Source organism: Marmota marmota, unplaced genomic scaffold (assembly GCF_001458135.2).
Source record: "Marmota marmota marmota unplaced genomic scaffold, marMar, whole genome shotgun sequence".
In the NCBI taxonomy this organism is placed as follows: Eukaryota; Metazoa; Chordata; class Mammalia; order Rodentia; family Sciuridae; genus Marmota; species Marmota marmota.
In genome coordinates this window covers 3684825-3706518 of record NW_025999896.1, presented here as the reverse complement: position 1 = coordinate 3706518, position 21694 = coordinate 3684825, and the positions used below count along the sequence as shown (strand labels likewise).

At 45.9% G+C, this 21694-nt stretch overlaps 1 protein-coding gene and 1 long non-coding RNA gene across 7 annotated transcripts in view; one reads left to right on the top strand and one right to left on the bottom strand.

The window, feature by feature from the left end:
* LOC125615035 overlaps window positions 1–3771 on the bottom strand; it is a 105935-nt gene extending 102164 nt beyond the window's left edge. For 3 of the 6 annotated variants that reach the window (XR_007345601.1, XR_007345603.1, XR_007345605.1), the window contains exon 1: window positions 3458–3768. This is a non-coding gene — a long non-coding RNA (uncharacterized LOC125615035). Of the gene's footprint in view, window positions 1–3457 lie in introns of all 6 variants that reach the window. The other 3 variants (XR_007345606.1, XR_007345604.1, XR_007345602.1) reach the window with 2 other exon arrangements.
* Window positions 910–20157, top strand: Pirt (phosphoinositide interacting regulator of transient receptor potential channels). The gene is made up of 2 exons (XM_048798090.1): window positions 910–2566; window positions 17001–20157. The coding sequence occupies exon 2, from the start codon at window positions 17020–17022 to the stop codon at window positions 17431–17433; it is 414 nt and encodes a 137-aa protein (XP_048654047.1). The 5' UTR covers window positions 910–2566; window positions 17001–17019; the 3' UTR covers window positions 17434–20157.
* The last annotated feature ends 1537 nt before the right edge of the window (window positions 20158–21694 follow it).

Here is a 21694-nt window from a genome sequence, read left to right as displayed (position 1 = left end):
TTTTATTTTGTTTTTTGTTTTGTTTTGTTTGACTGGAGATTCTGGTAATCAAATCCAGGGGCACTCTTAAGCACTGAGCTACATCTCTAGCCTTCTTTATTTGATTTTACTTTATTTTATTTTGAGACAAGGTCTCACTAATTTGCCCCAGCTGGCCTCAAATTTGTGATACTCCTGCCCCAGCCTCCTCAGTCACTGAGATTACAAGGATGCACCAACACACCTGGCTGTTTATTGAAAGAGAACAAGAAAGAAAAAAGAAAAGGAAAATGAAAAGATATATCTCTACTTGCAAGGATTACTTGTCTAGAATTTTCTTTAACATACTGAAAAAGAAAAGAAAAACCATAGGAGGGAGGCAAATGAAAAAGAGTGGGTATTGATCATTGTTGCAGCTGGATTGTGGATACATGTGGGGGCTCAATAAATAACCCTTTTGTTCTATATGTTTAAAAAATTTTATTGATTAAAAGTACTCCAAGGAGTTTGGGAGACTTTCAGGGAGATAGGAGCAAATAGACAATCATTATGTATAAGAAACCAAAAGAACAACTGTGATAGCCCATAGGAGGGAGGTTACAGAGCAGGTAGGGCCAGAATGATTGGGTTAACTAAATGAAGATGAACAGAAAGAACATTCCAGAAGGAGCAAGCCTGTGTGCACAAGCACAGAGGCTCCAAATGGCATGCCTAAGAGTTTTAACCAAGGAAACTAATACATACACACACACACACACACACACACATACAGATACATATACATATATATAGGTATGTGTGTGTGTGTGTGTGTGTATATATATATAATGTATATATACAGATACATTCATTAAGCACTTGCTAGAAGAATTTTGTCATTCAATCCTCAAAAAAACTCTTATGATATAGCAATGGCCATAAAGGAGGAAATGAAAGTTCAGAGAAGTAATTTGTTCAAGGCCAAATACAAGGATAGCAGTATATCCCACATATCTCCCTGCTAGGGTTGTGGAGGAAATAAGTGAATTATGACTGGGATAAAGTACTGAGAATAGTGTCTGAGCGGAGGAAGTGATTGATAAGGGATTGGCTCTGATAGCTAGCAGTACACCACAGTGCCACACTGTGAGGGTGGGGGGAAAGCACAGAAATCTGAAATGTGGAAAACATAAATAACTTGATAATTTGCATTGCAAAAATAATTCACCTTAGGGTTGGTGGCTTTGCACATCCAAGACCATTGATTTAATAAACAGGTTTGAGCATAAAGTTAGAGGTATCTACAACAGAGCAAGTAACATCCTCAAAAGCCTTCAAAGTCAAGTCCTCTCCCAGTCACTCAAGTCCAGGGGCGCCTTCCCCTCCCCAGTTTCCTGAGCAGATGCCCTCATCTTTCATAGAGGAATCCGCTCGGCTGGATCCCCTCCCAGCCCAGTGGACAGTCTCACCCTTGAAGCTCTCTGCTTCCCTAGCCACTGATTGGATTACAGAGCCATCTCTGCAGAGCCTTCCCAGCCTGCAAATCTCCTGTTCATCAATGAGTAAGGAAATTTAAGGCACCCACGATGGGAGAATCCCACCTTCCTGGACTTCATCTCCCCTGGATCACTTCTGAAGGAGCCTTCTCTACAAACCACAAAGGTGCATCCAAAGTACAATCACTAGTGGGAAGGACCCTTGCCCACCCCACCACCCTAATGGCTCCCCACATCCTGGATTAGTTGTAGAAAAGGGCTGATCTAAATCGCGTATCCATTGGCATCTTGAAAACTGTCAACCCAGCAGCTGACATCCAGCTTCCCCAAGCATAGTCTGCCCAAGGCTTATAAAGTGGGGGACCTTCCTCTCCCCTGGCAGTGATTGGCATCCTTCTCATCTGTCACAGTAGAAAAACAATAGGAACATAATCGAGAGAAGTAAGGGTGAACACTGCTTTGCCCCAGCTCAGAGATGTCTGGATCTGGGGTAGGGGGTGCTTTTATGTGTGGGCATTTTTGTAACATAAGGGGTCCACCATAGGCACTGGAAAGTACCCAGAAGTATTCTTGCCATCTGCATGTGTCCTCTCCAACCTCCAAAACAAATGGGACTTCCCAGATCTGTCAAATCCTGCACTGAGCACAGTTGACCCAGTCTCTGGGTCAGTCATAAAGTATAATCAACCATCACCACTGTGCACCTCCCCCAGCCCAGATCTTCTGATTGCTGAGCCTGGGGTCGGGAGGAGCCGCCCTTCCCAGGCACCATCAACCAAATGCATGCCTCCACCGGACTGCAGAGAAGCCTCATGAATTTTTCACAAGATTCATCTAATAGTGGCTGAGCAGAGCCGAGAAAGCCACATCCCCAGTGCCTGTGCCAGCAGCTTGCAAAGAGTTAACCCATTAGGCCACATCCTGGTGAGCTCATCCCTGCTGGAGCCTGCTCCGTTGCTGGGATTCACAGCACACCGACTTCTGGATGTGGCCAGGGTGGCTTTCTCTGGCTGGGATGAAGGACTGGAGCAGGAACTTATCGCCACCTTCCTCCCTGAGCAAGCACCCAGTGGGTCCCGGGTCCCCCATCCTCCCTTGGGACATCAAGGACAGTAAGTAAGCAAGGGAAGGTTCCCTTCTGCCTTTTTCTTCCACCTCCCTGGAGGAAGGAGCTGGGGTTAATGTGGCTTTAGAGTGTTGAGTGTTTGAACTGGAGTTGGAGGCAAATGTGAGTGACAGCAGCCAGCAGGTTGGAGGGGACAGGCCAGGCAGTGCTGGTACAGCATGGTAGAGGGAAGTGTCTCTTGCCGTGCGCCCGGGAGAAAATAATGTTTGTGCCAAGGGTTTCTCTAGCCCTGCATGTATAACACGGGGTTTCCATCCTTGGAAGCCATTGGAGGGAAGGGGTGAGTAGGACTCTACCACCCAAACCTATTGGAACAGGAGCAAAACTTTCAGACAGTGAAGTTCAAGGTCACCCACAGACCCCAGCATGTGTGGGCCAGACCTCAGACCCAGCCTGCCCTTCTGGGCATCCCATACTGGACCTCAGAGGCTGCCAAGCGGTCCCTCCTTCCTGCAGGTGTGGCCCGTGCCCAGGGCAGGTGCCAAGAAAACAAGGTGGAGCACACTGGTCCGTCTGGGCAGTCTTCATCTCAGGAAAAGGGGAAACAAGGCAGGCGTTTGGAAACACGGACAAAGACACGGCTCGGTCTGGCAGGCATGTGCGTAGGGACCCGCCTTGGAGTAAAGCTAGATGTGGTTACATACATTATCTCCCGAGCTGTTTTTCCCCCAGATCCTGCACACTGACTGCGTGGCCTAAACAGGAAAGTGAGGGGCACCCTCCAGATTGACTGTGACCTTAGAGAAAGCTTCCTTCTTAGAAGTCCTGTGAGCTGGAAACAGATGGGTGGCTATGGTGGCCGTGGTGACAGCAACAGCATATTCTGAAAGTCCCTGTGGCCTCTACTTTATCAGCACGGGCACAGGGCCCCACTTACCTTATCAGAGGAGTGGACTGTCACCAACTGGATGTCCTGGTAAGGAGAGGGGCAGCAGAGCAAGAGAAGGAAAAAACCTGTGGATGAGCCTGGACAAGCTGTCGCTGGGTGTGGCAGGAAGGGGAAGTCTGAAAGGGAGAGGGGAAGACCCTTTGCTTCTCACCCACGCTGGATGCTCCTTGGGAATAATAAATTAAGCCCTCACAGCACTTCCACACGGCAGCCCGCCTCGCCTCTCTTCCTATCCCCATTCACTGGGCCAGACTCCTCCTCGCTGTTAGGTCATGTGTGCCCTTTCCTCTGTGTTAGGTCCTTGCAATTCCCAGAATAGCCCAGCTCCTATCAGAACTGGCTAGGTGGAGGGGTCTGGCAAGGAGAGAGGGGAAGAATTAGATAACTCCAGGCTCAGGAGCAGCGGTACAGTGAGGCCCCTTGTAATAAGGTTACAGATGGATTACAGGATGTGCAATTCAATTTGAACTTCTAATAATGCATTTTTTGGTATCTGTATGTGCCATGCCATGTTAGAACATTCTTATAGTGAAAACAATTGTCTGTGGTTGATTTGAAGCTCAAACTTAGCTAGACACCTTGTAATTATACTTGCTAAACATGGCAACCCTGTTAGTATTGACCATAGCACATTTAAATGAGGGTAGCTCCAGGGAAGGACTAGAAAATGAGTTCTAAGACAAAGACGAACAGCTATAGAGGTGGTGGAATGCTAGGAAGGAAAATAGGGGGGAAGAAAAGAGAAGAAGAAGGGGGTGTGGGGGAGACAGGGCTCTGTCCCTGAGAACACGTGGTGCAGGATTTGAGGACAGGCAGTTGTGAACTTTGGTTTACTCGTCTGCAAAATGGAGATGGTACTAATAGTACCAGCCTAAAGATGCTATGAGGATTTAAACGGATGCTCCAGGTGAGGAAAGCAGCACATACCAGGTACTTTATATTCAGCTGGTGGAATAATGGTGGTAAATTTGCACCTGCTCTGCCACAAGCCTCATTCTGCCCTACTGGTCCAGCTCAGAGCTCCCGCCACAGAGCCCCCACATCCTTAGCAGCTCTGCCCTACAATCCCAGCCTGTTCAACCCCTTGCCAGATCAGCCACCATCATGGTGTTATTCACTGCCTGCATCCCAGTACCAATATCCTCCCCACTCTTCTCAAAAACCAACCCCCAAGAGGAGTAAGAATAGATCTCAACCTGGGTTCTGAAGCCACATAGGCTCCAAAATCTCACATTCCCTCTTGCCTCTCTACTCACCAATGCGTAACTTTGGGAAAAATCACTTAAACCTCTCTGATCCTTAGTTTCCCCATCTGAAAAATGGGGTAGCAATCCTACTTCCTTCAGCCACGTGTTGGGGGGATTTGACCAGAGGATACAGACCAGGGGCTTAGCATGGCTCCCAACACACAATGAAGGTTGGGTGGCTAGTAACTAGTTATCGTTATTGTATGACATTGCTTGTACTGTGGAGAAGCAGCAGTTCGGGGTCCTAGAAGACTGTCAGAACTTTGGCCAGCAGAATACCAACCTGTCTTCATGATGTGAACAGAGACTCAGGGGCAGAGGAAGGGCAGGGGAGGAGGAGTTGATCATATTGTTGATCTGAATGGCTTATAACAATTGAGTGAGAAGGGACAGGCCTGAGCCAGGGCCGGGTTCTCTGGCCCCCAACCAGACACCGGAAAAGCAAACAAATCCAAAGGAAACTGCTTTGCAAACCACCTGCAAAAGCATCTCCTCACTCCACCCACCATAACTCCTCTATTTAGCCATTTAACAAATGTTTGCCAGGCACAGTGGCACCACAGGTCTGTAATCCCAGCTACTCAGGAGACTGAGGGAAGAGGTTGGCAAGTTCAAAGCCAGCCTGGGCTACCTAGCAAGACCCTGTCTTGAAATAAAATCAAAAGGAAAAAAGAAAAAAAAATCAAAAGGGATATTGCTCAGTGTTAGAGTGTCCCTGGGTTCAATCCTGAGACTACCAAAAATTACTGAGTCTCTAGCCTCAGCAAATGCTGAGCAGTTGCTGGAGAGCACAGGAAATTGAGGGAGACCCAGCTCCAACCCCTGAAGGACTCTGGAGGGGAAGAAAGAGCTCCCAGAACTATAGGTACAGACACATATTGGGTCGTCTTTATTCACGTTAACCACTGTCCCATTAAGTGGTACATTTCAGACACTGAGGAATCTACTGAAAGGAATAGAATTCCTTATTATCTTGAACACTCATTGTAACTCACCAGTCTGCAGATCCTCAGCACTAAACCATAGGTTGGGACATGAATATATGGATATATTCTCTCCTCTCACTGAGGCGTCTCTTCATGGCCCTGAGTAACCCCCACCTTGGATCAATAGAAGACACCTCCATCCACCCCAGAAAATCCTTCATGTATCCTCTAGCTGGTTCCTCCCCACCCCTCCCACCACTGCTGTGAGGCTTGTCACCTTCATGAGCTCTAGAATGTTCTGTAAATGGAAACGCACAATATGTGTCTAGGTCATTTGTGGGTGTATGTTTTCCTTTCTCAGGAGCAAGTTTATTTAGGAGTAGAATTGCAAGGTCAAAGGACAGATGGGTGTTTAGCTTTATAAGAAACTAGCAATTTTGCACACCCACAGCAGTGGCCAAGGAGAGCTCTGGTTGGTCCACGTTCTCACCACCATGCAGTACTGTGAGAGTTTTTTAAATTTTAGTCATAGTAGTGAATGTGTGCTGATATCTCATTGTGGGTTTAATGTGCATTGTCCTGTTATATAACATTTTTAAGCACTTTTTCACTCATTTTTATCTAAAAATGGATAAATATTTTTAAATATTTTGCCCATTTTTCATTGACTATTTGATGAATAAGCTATAGCAGATACTTATTTTATAAATATCTCTCCCAGTCCAGAGCTCGCCTATTTATTTTCTTAACAATGTCTTTAAATAAGCACCCATTTTAAATTTTGATGAAATCTCATTTTTTTTATTGTTGTTGTTTCCCCCTCTCTTCTAAGAAATCTTTGCTCACCTCCAAGTCACAGATATTCTCCCGTTTTCTCAAAAGCTTTATAGCTTTGGCTTTAATATTTCGGTTCATAAAATTCATCTCCGATCAATTTTTGTTGGTGTAGGGTGGGTAAGAAAAGTTTCATTTTTTCTAACACAGGAATATCCAATTATTCCAGCATTTGTTGAAATAACTTTTCTTTTTTCCCATGGAATTCCTTTGGTGAATTTGTTGAAAATCAGTTATCCTCAGTGTTGGTTTTTTTTTTTCCTACCTTCTCCCTTCCCTTTCGTTATCTGGAGTCTCTTTTCTGATCACATGTCCACTTAAGCCAGGGATAAACTCTTCTTTCAAACCAGGACACAGGGTTCAAGTCACAGAGCCCAGGGCTTCATCACTGTGGGGTTCTGGGCATCTCAAGTGTAACCCCAGACCCTCTCACATCTAGGCCAAGGAGAAGAGAGCTAGAAGCCCCATCATGCAGCCCCTGTTGCTGGTTCCCAGTGGGACCGGCATCCCCGGAGGGTTCACTCCAGGTAAGGTTGAGGGAGGTTCAGGTCCTGGTTCAAGGCTTGAGAGATTCCCCCATCTACTGGTGGATTTCTAGGATTCATCCTTCAGAAACCAACACGCCCTGCCTTTCCTCACCATTTGACCTCCTTGCACAATGCCCAAAACAGGCACACCTCAGACCACACGTGTATCCTCATCATTCTGCCTGCTGTCTTGCCAGAATCAGGCTAAACTTAGGCACGCTGCTCCTCTTCAGCCTGGAATTTCCTTTAAGAGTGAAATGTTAGGACTCCCAAAGTGAGAAACTAGTAAAAAGGGTGTGGCTGCCCCTTTACTCCTGGAGAAATGCAGGGCTTCTGCCCTCTGCCGGGGGCGCGAGAAAATTTACTTATTCAAAAGAGAGAACAGGTGGAAGGCACCCGCCACCTGCTGCCACACCTTTGCCATTCTACATCTGGGAAGGGGACTTGGGATGACTTCTTTTGTTGATTTCCATAGGGGAGAAACTGAAATTTGGTTTAAATGCCAACGGCAACCCTATTAACTCCTTGTCTGATAGACACTGGACAAAGCAACCAATCTCATTCCGTGTTGCAGTATGAGTGGTCTAAGAAATGAGCCCACAGTTCCTTATGGAATCTTCTTTAAGAACAATGGTCTGTCAACTATATCGGTTTCCAAGGCAAAGTGAAGAATCATCTTACAACGATGTCAGAGGGTCTAGGGATTTTTCCCAAGATGCTACTGTACCATTGATCCTCCTCCCTCCTACTTCCTTACCTCCAGGCCATCTGAACCCCAAAGTCCTTTATAAACAAATCTCCCCACATCCTCAATCTTTCCATAATTTTATTTCTTCATTTGACCCGAATTAAATGTGGGTCTCCTCTAATAACAATCTCTCTGCCATGCATGTCCTTTCCCACAAGCCTCCCCAGAAAAGTGTCACTCACAAACCCAGGAAAGCATCCTCCTAGCCCCCATCTGCACTTCCATGTCCCGATTCTCCACCCCCACTAAAAAATCAACATTTCTTTAAGAAAACTGATGGGGCCCTCCTTAGGGTTACCAAATTTAGCAAATAAATGTAAAAACTGCACACTTAAATTTGAGTTTCAGAGTTACCAAATTTAGCAAATAAATGTAAAAACCACACACTTAAAATTGAGTTTAGTATAAATGCTTCATGCAATATTTGGAATATACTTATACTTTTAAAAAAACTACTTGTTGTTAATCTCAAGTTTACATTAACGAGTGTGCTTCATTTTATTTAGCAACATGATCCATATTTGTTTATCTTTAAATCATATATATAGAGAGGCTTTTTTTTTGGTTTTGTTTTGTTTTGTTTTTTTGGTACTAGAAATTGAACCCAGAGGTGCTTAACCCCTGAGCCACAACAAGCTTTTTAAATTTTTATTTATTTTTTATATATATATATTTTTTAATTTTGAGACAGGATCTTGCTAAGTGGCTTGGGACCTCACTCAGTTGCTGAGGGTGGCTTTGAACTTGCAATCTTCCTGCCTCAGCCTCCCAAGTGGCTGGAATTATAGGCAAGCACCATTGCTCTCAGCTTAAATCATAATTTCTTTTAAGGACTTTGTACTTGGATTCACAGTCCCCTTCCAGTCACATTCTGCTATCCTTACCTCCTTGCTTAGTAAATCTCCAATCTGTGCACGTCTTTCTACTTCCATTGCTGCAACCAAACACACCACCTTGTCCCTCACCTGAACTGCTGGGACAGCGTCTAAATTGCTCTTTGTGCATCTCAGTCTTGGATTCCCTTATTTACTCTCTTTCCTGCAGCTGGATTGATTTACCTACTATGAAAATGAGAGCTCATCAATCTTCTTACCTAAACCCTTTATCACTTTCCATTGCCACTCTTTACCTTGGCCCTCAATACCTTCTATCCGATGCAGGCAAACTTTTCCTATACAGGACCCAATCGTGACTATTTTAAGGTTTTTGCAAGCCGTGCAGGCGGTTGAGCTGAAATTATAATTACAAAAGCAGCAATAAATAAGTAAATGAGCTTAGCTATTTAGAACATAAAATTTAAAATTTTATATAATTTTAGTTTATTACAAAATATTATTTTTCTGCTTTCTTCAACGATTTTTAAAAACCATTCTTGGCTTGCATACTGTATAGAAACAGAGTGACCTGTAGCTGGCCACCCCCTGGTGGAGCTGATCTGAATCCTGCCTCCATTTCCAGCCTGATCTTTCACCCCTCCCTCAACACTCAACAAGCACTGGAGCCCCCAGCAAAGTCGCAGTCCTTACAGAGTCCCTGACAATTCACACTCTCAAAAGTCCCTTGAGATCTTGGTGTAGAAGTTTCCCCCCTGACCAAGCTTTACCCAGCTCCTACTGGTCTCTTTGTTTCCTTCCAATTAATCATCCTTCCAGGAAACTGGATTCTTGGCTCCAGGTGTGATTCGATAGCCACTTTATCCTTGACCTCATTGGCAGGAGTCATCATCAGTATGGAAAATGTCTGTTTTCCCTTCAGTCCGTAAGCTCTTACGTTCCAGACCGGTATGCCCTGTTCTCCTGGGTGGGTCCAATGGCACATAAAATCCTCGAATAAATATTTTCAGCTGTCCAAATAGCTAGAATAAAGGTGTTTAAATGTCCTGATCAAAAAGAAATCATAAATGTTTCAGGTGATGGATATGCTAATTACCCTGATTTGATTTGGTATCTGTAGGGGATTGGTTCCAAGACACCCTGTGGGGTACCAAAATCAGAGGCTATTCAAGTTCTTTATATAATAGGGTTTAGTGGCTGTATATAACTTACACATGTCCTCCAATATACTTTTTGTATTTTTTAATGGTTTTTATTAGTTATGTATAATATTAGGATTTATTTTGACATAATCATAAAAGCATGGAATATAATTTGCTATCATTCAGTCCCCAGTACTTCCTCTCATCCTTCCCTCCTTCCTCCCCCATTCCCTTCTCTTTACTGATCTTTCTGCTATTTACTTATAGTTTTTTTGTTTAAATAGTGTCTTATGGATACACATAATGATATCTCTAGATTATATATAATAAGCTAAAACATATAATAATGAAAACAACAAACACTATGTAAATAGTTGCTAGAGTAATATTATTTAGGGAGTAATGACAAGAAAAAGGTCTGTATATGTCCAATATAATTTTTTTTCTGAATTTTGACCCCAAATTGGTTGAATCTGCAGAGAGAGGTCGGTCAAAACACCACACTGTAAGTTATAAGTATGCCTAACTATTAGGAGTCAACCAAAACAAATAAATATTCTCTGTTAAATGAGTGAACTAAAATTGTAACACAATAGAAGAATCCACTAAAACAGAAGGTAGAAGCTGCCTTTGTTGTATTCCTGAAAAGCCCCCTCATCCCATCAGCAGGGAAGGTGTGGGCCAGTTGATTTGACCTTGAAGGTCAGGAACCACTTGGGTTAAACCAAGCTTATTGGAAGATAGGAGATCTCCAGGAATAGACCTGTTTCTGGGAAAGGGATGGTGGTTTGCATATAGACTAAGACTCAGCTAGTCCTTATTCAAACTTCCTTAATTGGGGCTAGGGATACAGTTCAGTTAGGGGAGTGCTTGCCAAACACACACTAAGCCCTGAGTTCAATCTCCATTACTGGGAGAAAAAAAAAAAAAAAACTTCCCTAATTGCCCCAAATGCCTTTGTACAATCGGTTTGTTCTCATCGGAATCCAAAGAAAAGAACATATTGCATTTAGCAATTGCTTTTAATTGTCTTGGTTTGAACATTTTATGGATGTAGAATGTACACACAGAAAGAGGCCCTACCACAAATGGACTTCCCCACAAGTAGACTCCCGTGGAACCAGCAGCCGGGTCAGAACAAGAATGCTCCAGGACCCAGAAGTTCCTATCTTGTACCCCTTCCAGTCACTGTGCCTACCCAAGGGAGCACTTCCCTGCTCTGTCCTAGCACAGATTGTTTTACAGGGCTTTGGATTTTATGTAAATGGAGTCTCATGGCACATATTATTTTGTGGGTAGCATCTCCTTTGGTGAAATTCTTGTGTGGAGCTTCCTTCCACTGTTCTGTGGTTCTAACCAGCACTGCTTCACGGCTGAGCATGCAGCTTGCCTCTCTCTGGTTGTATACCAAACCAGTTTCAGGATACTTCCAACTTGGCCTCCAGGGAAGAAGAACCCATCCTCCATTCTCAACCTGCTACCCTGAAGGCCAATAGACACTCAAATCTGTGATGAGTTAGGAAGTGTCCATCAGCCTCTGGGTTCCTCATCCCTTGTCCCCCTCCGAATTGTCAGGAATCTTAAAAGAAGTTGGGTGTATTCCATTTTTAAAGGTTGCCATAAAACAATAACCACAAACATAGTGACTTAAAACAATAGAAGTTTATTATCTGCCATTTCTACAGGCCTGAAGTCAAAATGCAAGGTGTCTGCACTGTTGCTTCCTTCCAGAGACTTGGAGGGAGAATCCTTCCAAGCCTTCCCTCCCAGCTTCTGGGGGTTGCTGGCAACCCTTGATGCTCCTTGGTTTTTAGAAGCATTAATTTGATCTCTTCTCCCCCTTCACGTAGTCCTAAACTCTCAGTGTTCAATTTCCCTTTCCTGCTGGGTGTGGTAGCACATTCCTGTAATCCCAGCAGCTCAGGAGGCTTACACAGGAGGATCTTGAGTTCAAAGCCAACCTCAGCACAAGTGAGGTGCTAAGCAACTCAGGGAGACCTTGTCTCTAAAAAAAAAAATACAAAAAAAATAGGATTGGGGATGTGGCTCAGTAGTCAAGTGCCCACCAATTCAACCACCAGTATCAAAAAAATAAATAAATAAAAATTCCCTTTCCTTTATCTTACAGTCATTGGATTTGGGTCCCTCCTTAATCTAGGTTGATCTTATCTCAAGATCCTTAACCCTATCCACAATCCACATTCTGAGGTTCTGAGTAGACCTATCTTTGGGGAGCACAATCCAACACTACAAAGAGTGAGGGTTCCCCTGAGACATCCAAACCAAACCCCAATATCTTAACTGAAATGTGGAAGGGTAGTTCTTCTCAGTGGACCACTTCCCCAGGTGATGCCTCCTGCCCCCACAGAGCTGCAGCAGCAGGACCAGGTTCTCCGAGCACCTGCTAAATGCCAGCTGTATGCCAGGTGCAATGGGGATGGAAGGTGAGAAAATTCAGCCTTTACCTTGAAAGTGCTAGGAAAGGCTGGCCTGGGACAGAGGTTCATCACAGTTGACTTTGCTCCCCAGGGACATTTGGCCATGGCTGGAGATATTCTTTGAGGGAGAGTTTGTGGGTGACACTGGCATCTGATGAGTAGAGGCCGGGGGTGTTGTTAAGCATTCCACAACCTACAGTCCCCCGTGTGGCCATGAATTATCTGATCCAAAATGCCAACAGGGCCATGGTTGAGAAAAGCCGCTACAGAGGGGTACAAAGAACCCAGAATCTTATCCAGACTGTAATAAAATGTTGTAAAATTCCCAGAGCCTCCTGAATTGGTGATTTCATGGGAATCTGAATTCTCCAAATTCAAGTTGATTCACAGGTCTACAGGTCAATCTAAAATAGCTTTAGAAGTCTCCTAACCCAACTCCTTCATTTCACAGATGAGGAAACAGGAAACCAGAAAGAAAATGATTAAAACAGAAACCAGGCCTATTTCTTGAATATCTACAACATGTAGTGGTACCTTTTTGCAATTTGCCAGTTACAATAATACTATAAGGTAAATAACCTCTCATGCCTATTTTATATATGGAGCTACTATAGTTCTGGAGGCCTAGGTAACTTGCCCAAGATCCCATGACTCATAAGTGGAAAAGTGGATTCAAAGTGTGGTCCCTCTGGTGCCAAAGACTCAGAGGTGTCCTCTGCATGTAGCCATTATGAGTAAGTTTAGTGACTTTCTGGAACCTTGAAAAAATGGGCTGAATTCTCCCCAGCACAGTATTCCATCTCTGGCTTCACCCTGCCTGATCCCTTCTGTTTACAATGGTTCCTTGCCTCCATCCAGCCTGGTTAGAGTTAGAGAGAGAGAGAACGTGAGGAGAGAGGAAGAGAGGAGAGGGGAGAAGGGCAAGAAGGGGAGAAAATGACCTGCCCCTGCCTGACCAAAGAGAACTGCTTCTCCTTCAGTGATACCTAGAAGCACATCCCTTCTGCCAGTTCACTCTGCCAAGGATTCATCCTTCCTCCCAATTAAGTCAACTCCTTAATGATCCCCATTCTTTGGGATTTCATGGACTATTGCACTCTAGATAAATAGATGATAGACAGACAGACAGACATCCAGCTAGATCCCACAGAGTGGCCCGATTTTCCTTGCCAAGTATAGCTACTATCAAAACCAATCATCCTCTTCCTTCAGGGGCATTTCATAAGATGAAGAATATTCCAATGCCAAAAAAAAGATGGAAGTACCTAATTGAGAATAAAAGACAGTTCTTTAAGTTGAATAAATGTAACATGAAAAATTTACAACGGTGTTCTTATTCCTCATACTGTGCTGTGGATCAATGTTAGAGAATTGAGAATTGGAAGTCCTCCCATGCTCAGAGAAAGGTCACTTTAGGACAGAATGTGAAAAAGTCAAGATTCTTGTATTGGAAGCATGCTCAGGGCTCATCTAGACCAACTGTGATGCAGCGCAAAGAGCTTCATTCGAGTCCAAAGAACCCGGCCTGAAATCCTGACACAGCAATCGATGAAATTGGGCCAGGGGATGGAGGGAAGTGAGGGCCCGCCACACTCCTACATTTCCCCAGGCCTGTGCCTCTGCCCTTGTGAAATAAGACGAAGCCTGGCTTGTCCGGCCAAAAATATGATAGGTGCTTCCAGCAAGGCCTAGTGAGTCCTGCTTCCCCCTCTCTCAGAATCCAGGACTTCCTCCGGCCTGGCAGTGCTACCCCTCGTTGAACATTTCCTATGTACAAGGAGCAAGCCCTTCCTGGCCCAGCCCAGCTATCTTCCCAGGCACAGCTGAGAACCTCTGCATTCCAACTGCTCCATCACAGACTCTCCAACGTAGGAACGTGGCAATAACATGTCCTGAGTCTTCATGGCGAAATGCTAGAAATCACTATGCAGTGGGGAAAAGGTCCTACTAAAGATGAGCAGGCATCCTCATATGACTCTGGGTCGCAATAAGCAACACAAGATCTCCTGACACACTTTATGCTCTCTTCTCTCAACTCCACCCCACAGGAGAGAAAAATCACCTTTTATTTTATTTCTTATTTTTTTTAAGCATTCTTTTTTGTTTTAACCTTTATTTACTTATTTTTATGTGGTGCCGAGGATCAAGCCCAGTGCCATGCACATGCTTGTGAGGCGAGCGCTCTGCCACTGAACCACAACCCCAGCCTCAGAAGATCGCCTTTTAAATGACAATTTAGCTTATGCAAATATGGCACAGGATCCGAAAGGAAGCTAACATCTGTGTGCCTGTGGTTACAAAAGCACATTGTGACTTTTTTTCAAAGCTTTTGGTAGCAGAGATCCAAATAGGCTCCCTCCCCACGAGTGTATTTGAATGTGAACTGGCAATTTTACAATTTCTATTCCCCCCCCCCCCCATCAGCGGTGAGGCCTGTAGAAATGCTTATTCTAGAAAGTGGGTGCATTCTGCTTTGGGGATGGTGGGGAAATAATCCAGTGGTCAGGCCTGAGCTGTGGAGGAGGGAAATCCCCCAAATGGTTGAAGGGATTAAATTGAAGAAGGTGCTGAAAGTGAAAAACATTCAACAAAGATGAAATGCCTTAGGCAAGAGGAAAGAGCAGGTTCTACAGTGTCAGGGCTCCAGAGTCACCAGCTCCAGACATCATCTCCTTTACCACAAGCTCTCTTTGGCTCTGGGGTTGGTAACAGTTACCAAAAGGCAAGTCCCCACTCCATATTTGGGTTTGGCTCTAGCCATTTAGCTGGCACTTTATTTGTGATGGAGTTGGGGTGGGATTCATTGTGATCTTGAGGAACAGCCTCCATTCTCGAGAAAAACATTTTGGTGGCAGGGGGTGAGAGTGGTGTGAGAGGGTTGGGGGGGAATCTCCCAAATCCCACTCCTGAATAGGGATGTTAGCAAATGCTGAATTAAGAGGGGCCTGAGCATATCTCAGGGGAGACAATGGGCTTCTGCTAGAGAGACTTGGTTTGCATAGGTGGAGCAGGTCCTGAATTTGCCTTAAGTAGCCAGGTTAGAGAGAGGATTGGGGGGGAAGAAAGCATTTACTTGCTTACTTGTTCAGTCAAGGATATGCAGGTTCTAGACACACCGGAGACAGCTGAAAGATGAAACAAGGTAGTGACTTGGTGAAAACCTCCAAGCAGGGAATCTGGACCCTCCCCGCCTCCCCTTCCTTCCAAACAAAACCTGTCTGCCATTAAGTATCTAACTTGGTCATGCATACTTTAATCACCTGTAAATATATAGGCATTTGCACTCGAACCCACATTTAATGAAAGACATTAATCTCATATTAATGGAATTTGATAAAACACCACTCTGGTGAAGCTTCTGGCAGGTGTCTGGTGTTTAATCCACACAGATATCCGTGACATCCCCTGAGTGGGGAACGGGAGATAAGAACCCCAGAGAGAGGAATGCGGTTGACTCTAGTGAGAAGCTGCAAAAGGCAGGATAGCTTGCTGGACTCCATAATTTTACAGGTCTAAAAACAGTGTATTTGTCCAATTTCTGTTATTATAATGAAATTCCTGAAGCAGGCTACTTTAAAGAGAAAATTGGTTTATTTCCCTCAGTTCAGAAGGTTCAAGGATTGAATCTGGCAATGGCCTTCTTGCTGACAGAGTCCCGAAGTAGTGTGGGGCATCACATGGTGGGAGACAGTGTGCTCATATGTCTTCTGATCCCTCTCCCTCTTCTACAAAGCCATGAGGATTCAATAACACGGTCCCCCTCCCCCAGTGATCTTATCTAATCCTAATGATCTCCGTGGTCCCACTTCTAAACATCATGGCTGGCCTAAGTTTCCACCCTCTTAATGCCTCATAGTGGGAATTCAGTTCCAACCCATGAAGCTTTGAGAGCCACATTCAGATCAGATTCTAACTGAAGCAAAAGGGAAGGTGGAAATCTGCTTTGATGTCACCAACCCAGAAGGTGGGGAAGGGTGGCATTTAGATATTGGAAGATCACACTCTGAACCCCAAACATCACCGTCCTGGGCTGACAAGGTCCATGGAATCCCAGGGTGCACTGAGAAATGCTCCCCAGTCTGTGCATACCCTGGCATTTTCAAGAACAAGAGAAAAATCTGAGCTCTAGCCCTTCCTGATCCTGGGCTCTTAAACAAATCACTACACCTCCTTGGGCCTGAGCTTTTGATAGGTAAAAGAGGGCTACAGCTTAATGCACAATTCTGATTGAAACCTCATCAGTTAAGGAAGGAAGAGTTTAGGTGAAGTGCTAGGCACAGCCCCACGCATACACATATTTACACATAGAGGATCACTCTTTGAATTGGCAAAGGATACCATTTATGGAGTACTTACAACGCGCTAAGCATCAATCCAAAGCATTACAGGTCCTAACTCCTTAACCCCTTTCGAAAGCCCTGGGAGAGAAGTAGTGGTATTACCCTCATTTTAGAGATGAGAAAACCAAGGTGATAGAGAAGGTTAAGTGACTCTAGATCACACAACTGGAAAGTGGTTGGGTTGAAAATAAGATACCACTCAATAAACTGCAGCTCTTATTTGACGTTGTAAAATGGCACCATTGTTTCCTGGTTAAATATTAAAACCAGGTGATTTGAATGACATAATATTTATCTCTCACCAAAAAAAAAAAAAATACTAGCATGGGCATTGCTTATTAATATGGATTTCATCTGGTTTTCCTTTTGGTTTCTGCAAAAAAGACCTGCAATATTCTCCATTGAGAGACAGGTTGGAGAGGGATGCTGGGTAGAGAAAGATCATTTGACAAGGATTCCTTTGACCTCATTCTTGTCTCTAACTTGCCATTACTAGGTGCCAGTCCTGAGCGGCCATGACGATGGAGACTCTCCCGAAGGCCCTGGAGGTAGACGAGAAGTCTCCAGAATCCAAGGATCTGCTGCCCAGCCAGACGGCCAGCTCCCTGTGCATCAGCTCCCGAAGTGAGTCTGTGTGGACCACCACTCCCAGGAGTAACTGGGAAATCTACCACAAGCCCATCATCATCATGTCGGTGGGCAGCGCCACCCTGCTCTTTGGGGTGGCCATCACCTGCTTGGCCTACCTCTTGAACGTGGATGATAAGACCAAGGTGGTCCTCAAGATGATAGGGCCCGCCTTCCTGTCCTTGGGACTCATGACGCTGGTGTGTGGGCTGGTGTGGGTCCCCATCATCAAAAAGAAACAGAAGCAGAGACAGAAGTCGAGTTTCTTCCAAAGCCTCAAGTTCTTCCTCCTGAATCGCTGATGGTGGCTTGACCAAGAGGAGATCCCGTGACCACTACTTTCACATCCCCATTTCCTCCTTGGGATGCCAGAGATGGAGGCAAACCCTGTTCTTAGCGCCCCCTGGGAAAGAGAGCTCAGGGCTCCACCCATGTGCAGCCTGGAAGCGCTGCTGGCTGAGTCTCCACTGTTGCTGATGCTTCTTTCAGATCCTTTCTTTGCTCTCTTGCCCTTCTCTCACATCCGGACATCATCGGACTTTCTCTGCCAAGGGCAGTGCATGCTGGGAAACTCCCTGGGGGTGGGCTACACCCCAAGGAGAAACTCACGTTTACATATCTGAGTGCCTGAGCTGGATTCCGTATTTGCATCTTTCTGGAACCAAAACTGACCAAAAGAAGTCCTTTACGGAGGAGGAGGGAAGGCTGAATTCTGGCCCGCTGGGCTTAAGAGCTCCAACTTCCTTTAGCAGTCAAGACACTAACTTGTGTTTCAGGAGACCAAACAAGTCACAAGTAGCAAACATTCCACAGACTGAACCCTGGAGGGGGGTTGGGGAAATACACTGTCCAGGAAGGCACATCCCTCTGGACATGGCTCTGAGTGAGCCAGCTGAGGACATTTCATACTCGATAATAGAGAATTTACACTGCAGACAAGGGGCTAGGCTAGGACTGTCAAAGTTCCCCTTGATTTACCAACTCCCTTCTCACTCTCTGCTTTCACCCTGACAATTAGCCAAGGACAAATGCATGATGTCCCAACTTCCTCTTTCCCTTCCCTCCCCAACCCCATCTCCTCTACCCGATTTCCAGAACAGCAAGATGGAAACTTGCAGAGGAATTCTGTAAGATGATATTCCTCTTCATCTTTCTCGAAATGAAAATGGAATCAATCCTTTGCCACATCTGAAATGGTCGGTAGAGTTCCAAAGAGGGAATTCACTCTAGAAAACCCTACCTTCTCTTATCCCTGTCCCAGCCCACCAAACAAGAAAATATTTAACAAGTCGCCCTGATCTGGGCCAAACCCTGGGTTGTGAGCAAGCTAGGCACGGTCCCTGCTTCCATCCTGCTTCCCAAAGTGAGAGACGCAGACAAGCCAACTCGCACTTAGAACATCCTATGCCGGGTTCTTGGGGGGTAGTTGTGGGAACATGAGAGGTGTTTAACCTAAACTGAGGAGAGGGCAGAGAGATTTCCTGGAGGCAAGGTCATCCAAGATGAGAACCGAAGGGAACAAGAAAAAAAAAAAAGTTAGCAAAAGGGGAAAGAAAAAGTATTTGAGGAAGCAGGAACTAACCGCCTTACATGTACAGAAACTTGGGGCGGGGGAAGGGAGCGTGATAAAATTAGGATTCTGCATGCCACTTCCCTAAACTCCCAGATGTTCTGTTTCACCCCGTCTCTCAGCCTGCTCCCACCTGCTTTCCCAAGTGCCTTAGGTGCATCTTCTCCTGGGGGCACATTGCTGTCCTCCTGGAGTCTATTGGGGCTGGAAGTAGGTCTCCAGAGGGCCACCGAGCAGAGGGTGCCCACAAGATAAGTGCTCCTGAAACTTCCTGTAGCAACCAAGAGGCCCTTAGATGGAAGACTAGGAGAAGCACCTGTGAGGCCGCTGCACTAGGCCAGGCCAGAGACCCAGAGGGCAGCGGTGGATGCTGAGGTGGGAGGACAGCTGCACTAGAATCACTCCCTTAACTCCTCAGCCTTCCAGCTTCTCGAATCTCCATGGCAACCTCTCTCCAATCAGCCTCCAGGTGTCGCCATCCTTCACAGAGGTTCCATATGCAGAGTCCCAATCCATCCTGTTCCTGCTGCATTGTGGGAAATTCCATGGAGGCAATGGATACCCTCAACCTCCCTACCTGAGAGTCCAGGGAGCCCGTAGCCTTTCAGGCTCACCTAGGATAGTCATGTCCTGACCCATGTCAGCATGGCCAAGTATTCCAACTCACAAATCCCCTGCCCACAGGTGGGTCAGGACTAATGTTGGAGTTGTTGCAAGTGCTATGTCACTAATTGAATTTCTATTCCCTCGAGTGACAGGACTTGCAGACCATTTCCCTTTCTTCTAATATCAACACAGATCTAAGACCAGCCTGTAATATTGCTCCTGCATTCCCAAAGCTCGCCTCAGTGGGAGTACTCAGGATGGGCTCCCAGCTGGTGCACCTGAAATCTGCACTCTGCACGCCTCCTTTCATCAGCCCGAGAGCTTGGAGTCTGGGCGTAGCTGTGGGAGGAGGACCTTTGCGGATGTTCCTATCCTGCATGTCTAAGTGGAAGGAAGTTTGGGTACCACCATGACTTCAGCAGTATCTGCCCCCATTTCCTGCTCCTCACGCTAAATGTTTAGCAGAGAAAAATGAGAAAAGGCTATGAAGAAAAATCCTGAGCATCCACTAGGATTCCCCCACGTGAGTGTGAGCCAGGGAATATGCTAGGGACACCCTGAGACAGGACCTCTTAGAGGCTTTTGTCAAAGATCATTGCCCCTGATGGATGCCTGAGGTGTTGGATGGACCTGTGTGAGCGTAGGCAGCACATACGTCCTGTTTCCCTTGCAGTGACCGTTTTCATGCCTGTGGATGGAAGGACAGGACCAGCATCTGTGTTTTCAGCTCACTGATTTGTGTTATTGGCCCCTCCTCCCTATAGCTGTTCTGTTTTGGAGACTTCGATCTAATCGGAAGCCTAAAGGAATCAATGTCATGTCATGTTGAATTATATTCTATTTAATGGTGTCTGCTGTGTTCTCATTCTGTTTCATCAGGAACTCAAACAATATGTCCATGAAATCTTCTCTCCTCTCCCACATTGCTATATGTTCTTTCCCATAGAATGACTCCTGGAAGAAAAGGGACATACACAGTTCCCTGAGCACCTCTTAGGATCTGATGGCCCTACTCTGAGATGCTAATGGAACAGAAAGACCAGCCCCTAACTCTTTTCATCCCCATGAGCCCAGCATTGGAACCAAGAAAGTGACATGGAGAATCTTCCAGAATGATCAGTGGTCCAGGAGGCGGGGAGGCAGCTGCTCCAGGGACAGCCGGTCAATGCCCCGGGTCCCAGAGAGAAGACTCCAACACAAGCCAAAGCAGAAAATTACCCATCTGGGTCCTGCCTTCATCCTTCTCTCCAGAGCTCCAAACCTATGTTCTCAGCACCTGGAAGAATGGCCAGCCCCTGGCTGAGGCTGCCTCCTATACAGACTCACTCGCAGGTCTAGTCTCCACCAGCCCAGCCAGAACCTGGCATTGTGCAGTCAGCTCAAGCAGTCTCCAGGGTGGGGAACCTCAGTGCCTGAGGGACCATGCTCACTTCCCCCGTGGCCGGCAGGTATAGGTAGAAAGAATTCCAGGCCACCTCCCAGTCCAGGTCTCCTACCCCAAGGAGAAGGAAGGTTCACTAAAGGTCACCCCAAGAATAAGACCATCTCCCACTACCCTGCAGGGTTCCCTGGCAAAAATCTCCAGGGTGACCACAAAGAGGAGGAAAGAGAATAGTTGTTAAAAGTCCCTCAAATAATCACATAGAGTAAGTTGGGCTCACCCTCAATAAAGGAAAAACTGTCAACATGAATCATCTGTCTGTCTCCTGTGGGGCCACCTAGGAGACCTGAAGGAGAAGGGAAGCATGATTCTGCCATGGCAGCAGCTGTGTAGATAATTCCCCAGGTCCCTGGGTCCTCCCCTTGTCCTCAGATGGGCTCTGGATGCATCCCTCTGGAAGAGGGTAGCCATTGGCCTGACATTGCAATCTCCCGAGCACCTGCCACGCACCAGACATCAGAGCTGGGGATGCAGTGATGGAGATGTGACCTCTGACCTCAGAAAGCAATCAGGCTAGTCCCCAGAGGAGAGAGACAAGCAGGTCGTTTGTTATGATACAGACAGGGACAGAGGAAAGCAGGGATGCTCAGAGATTGGCACCCAAGTCAGTCTGGCCCCACCCAACCTGTCTCTCTGGTCTTCTGGAATAGATCCATGCTGGGTTTCCACATCAGAGCTAGATAGGAGAACCCCAGGACAAGAGGAAATGGGGCCCCCTGTTGGTTAGTGGGGGTGCTGCCCATAAAAACCAAAGCACCCCTCTGGTTGTATTCACTATTATACTTCTTGGTTATGCTTTCCACAGCCTCCTCTAGAACCTGTCCATCGTAGCCTTCAACTTCAGAGGGGCCACATTTGAAGAATATTCTCGGGGGGGCGGGGGTTCAGTGGCTCTTCACACTACCCCTGCCAAGTTACACTTTTGTACTGAAACCCAGTCCTCAAA